Source organism: Aptenodytes forsteri, unplaced genomic scaffold (assembly GCF_000699145.1).
Source record: "Aptenodytes forsteri isolate BGI_AS27 unplaced genomic scaffold, ASM69914v1 Scaffold62, whole genome shotgun sequence".
In the NCBI taxonomy this organism is placed as follows: Eukaryota; Metazoa; Chordata; class Aves; order Sphenisciformes; family Spheniscidae; genus Aptenodytes; species Aptenodytes forsteri.
Window position 1 is genome coordinate 2571193 of NW_008794595.1, and position 2056 is coordinate 2573248.

General features: G+C 62.1%; 2 protein-coding genes across 2 annotated transcripts in view; one reads left to right on the forward strand and one right to left on the reverse strand.

Moving 5' to 3' along the window:
- The window catches only part of RDH10 (retinol dehydrogenase 10 (all-trans)), a 38254-nt gene extending 37809 nt beyond the window's left edge, over nt 1–445 (reverse strand). The window contains exon 1 of the mRNA XM_009272663.1: nt 250–445. Coding sequence (XP_009270938.1) covers nt 250–445 — 196 coding nt within the window. The remainder of the gene's footprint in view (nt 1–249) is intronic.
- Nucleotides 446–1850: 1405 nt separating this feature from the next.
- RPL7 (ribosomal protein L7) overlaps nt 1851–2056 on the forward strand; it is a 7440-nt gene continuing 7234 nt past the window's right edge. Inside the window, exon 1 of the mRNA XM_009272650.2 lies at nt 1851–1949. Coding sequence (XP_009270925.1) covers nt 1936–1949 — 14 coding nt within the window. The 5' untranslated portion in view covers nt 1851–1935. The remainder of the gene's footprint in view (nt 1950–2056) is intronic.

Consider the following 2056-nt stretch of genomic DNA (forward strand, 5'->3'; position numbering starts at 1 on the left):
AGCTGCCGGGAGCCGCCGGGGTCCCCGCAGGTTCCCCGAGGCCTGCGTGCCTCGGGTTTCTCTGCTGAGCTGTGAGAAACCGCTGAGCAAAACCCCGATGGTTTTGTTTTTTTTGGTCTGTCAGCCAAATACAGAGGCTGTTAACGTCTAACCAGCCACGGATTGAAATGGGAACTCAGAAGTACCAGCATACGGAAAGTATTTTCTTCCGTGAGCTAACAACTGCCGCTTCCTGTAGTAGACGGGCACCCTGCGGCCCCCCCGACGCCCAGCGCCGGGAGCCCCTGGGCATCTGCCGGCTCCAGAGGACGAGGAGCAGAGCATGCCCTTGCGATTTCCCACACGTGGGTGGGCAGGACTCATCCCGCTGCCGCCTGCCTCTGCCCGTCTGCAGCCATGTGCCGAAGAGCGCTACGCCGCGCTTTCTTCCCTGCACGGCCGCCATTTTCAGGAACGTTGTTGGGGCTTCGTATTTGTGAACGCTGCCGCTCGGATTTAACAGAAATTGGAGTTCAAAAGTTTTGGGAGAAAGTGCAGACGACCTCTTCCTTTGGCAGATATTGTAGGTGTTTTATTGCACGTGTGTGTGCTGATTTTAATTGCCCCCTTTTATAATAGTTTTAATGAGATCAAGTGATACAAGTTTCTGTGTTAGTAATACTATTTTACAAAAATCAGTGTCGGTACAGCTGCAACTCAAATCGAAAGCATTCTCAGTAACATCCTTCAGTGCTACCTAGCACCCCTGCGTGCTGTCAACAGGCAACACATAAAACCAGCAAACGCAGAGCTCAGCGTTTGTTATCCCCAGCCCAGCTGCCTACGCTTTTTTTTTACACTGGATGATTCTTTGCTGCTCCGAGTTCCACTAGTTCCCCTTCTTCCCGTGCACGCACAACGACGTGTCGGGGCCAGTGCCCCCACGGGTGATTTTAAGAGCACTGGCAGGCGTTCACAGGATCGGGCCCAAGAGGCACAGTCAGTAGCCTTAAGCTGCCTTCCAGACAAAAAGCCGCTGTGCCGTGACGGGCAGCTCTGCTGGCAGCACGTCCTCCCGACCGTCCTCCCTCCTCCATCCACACAATTACTATTTTTGCACGGCGAGCTGAAAAGAAACCCAACCAACCCAACAAAAAACATAGCCCGACAGAAACGGAGCCCGCGGTTCCCATTTCCCCACGCGTCCTGGTGAACGATCCTGCAGGCGCGACGGACGGGACGGCCCGGGCCTGGGCGCGGGCGAGCGGGGCGGCAGCCCTCGAAGTCAGCCGAAAGCCACGCTCCTCCCGCACGGCTCCGTCCAGCTGGATGGAGACGGAAACGCTCCCCGGGAACCCGGGCTCTCCCGCTGGAAGCGCTTCAGGCCGGGGGTCGAGCAGGAGGAGCACGGTTATGACGCTCTAGCGGGGCTCGGCCTCGCTTCGGCCTTCCTCCCGCTTCCCTCACCCTCCAGGCTGCCAGGTTGTCGGTGTGAATGTAGCTGAGGAGGGGGGCGGCGGGAGCGGCGTTTCCCCGATCTCAGCCTCCATCCCCGCCTCGGTGCTGAAAGCGCAGGGCGGGCGGTGGCGTCCCGTAGGCTTTCAGTACAGGTTTTAAGGCTGGGACAGGGGAAATCCTGCGTTACACGAGGTGCCTGGCAGCCCCAGCACCGCAGAGCACGTTTTCAGCTCCCTGCGGTGAAGGCCGGGTTTGAGGGCGGAGCGGCTCACGCCCGGCCCGGGATGCAGCCGGCCCGGTCCCGCCGGGCGGAGGGCGGCTCCCGGACGCTCTTACCCTCAGGCACTCGCCGGCCACCCCGGCGCCCGCACCGCGGTCAGGCACGGCCGCCGACGCCCAAACCCGGGGTCCTGCCGGCGCTCAGGGCCCTGCCTGCGCAGGCAGAAGGGTTAAGTCGGTCCCGCGCATGCGCCCGCCCTCTCTCTTCCGGCGCTGATCATGGCGGAGAAGGAGTAAGCGGCCGCCCCGCCCCGGGATACCCGCCCCCCACCGGCGGCGGCGGCGGCGCCCGCTCCCTGTCCCCACCACCGGGACGCTGCCCACCGCCCCCCGGTCGCCA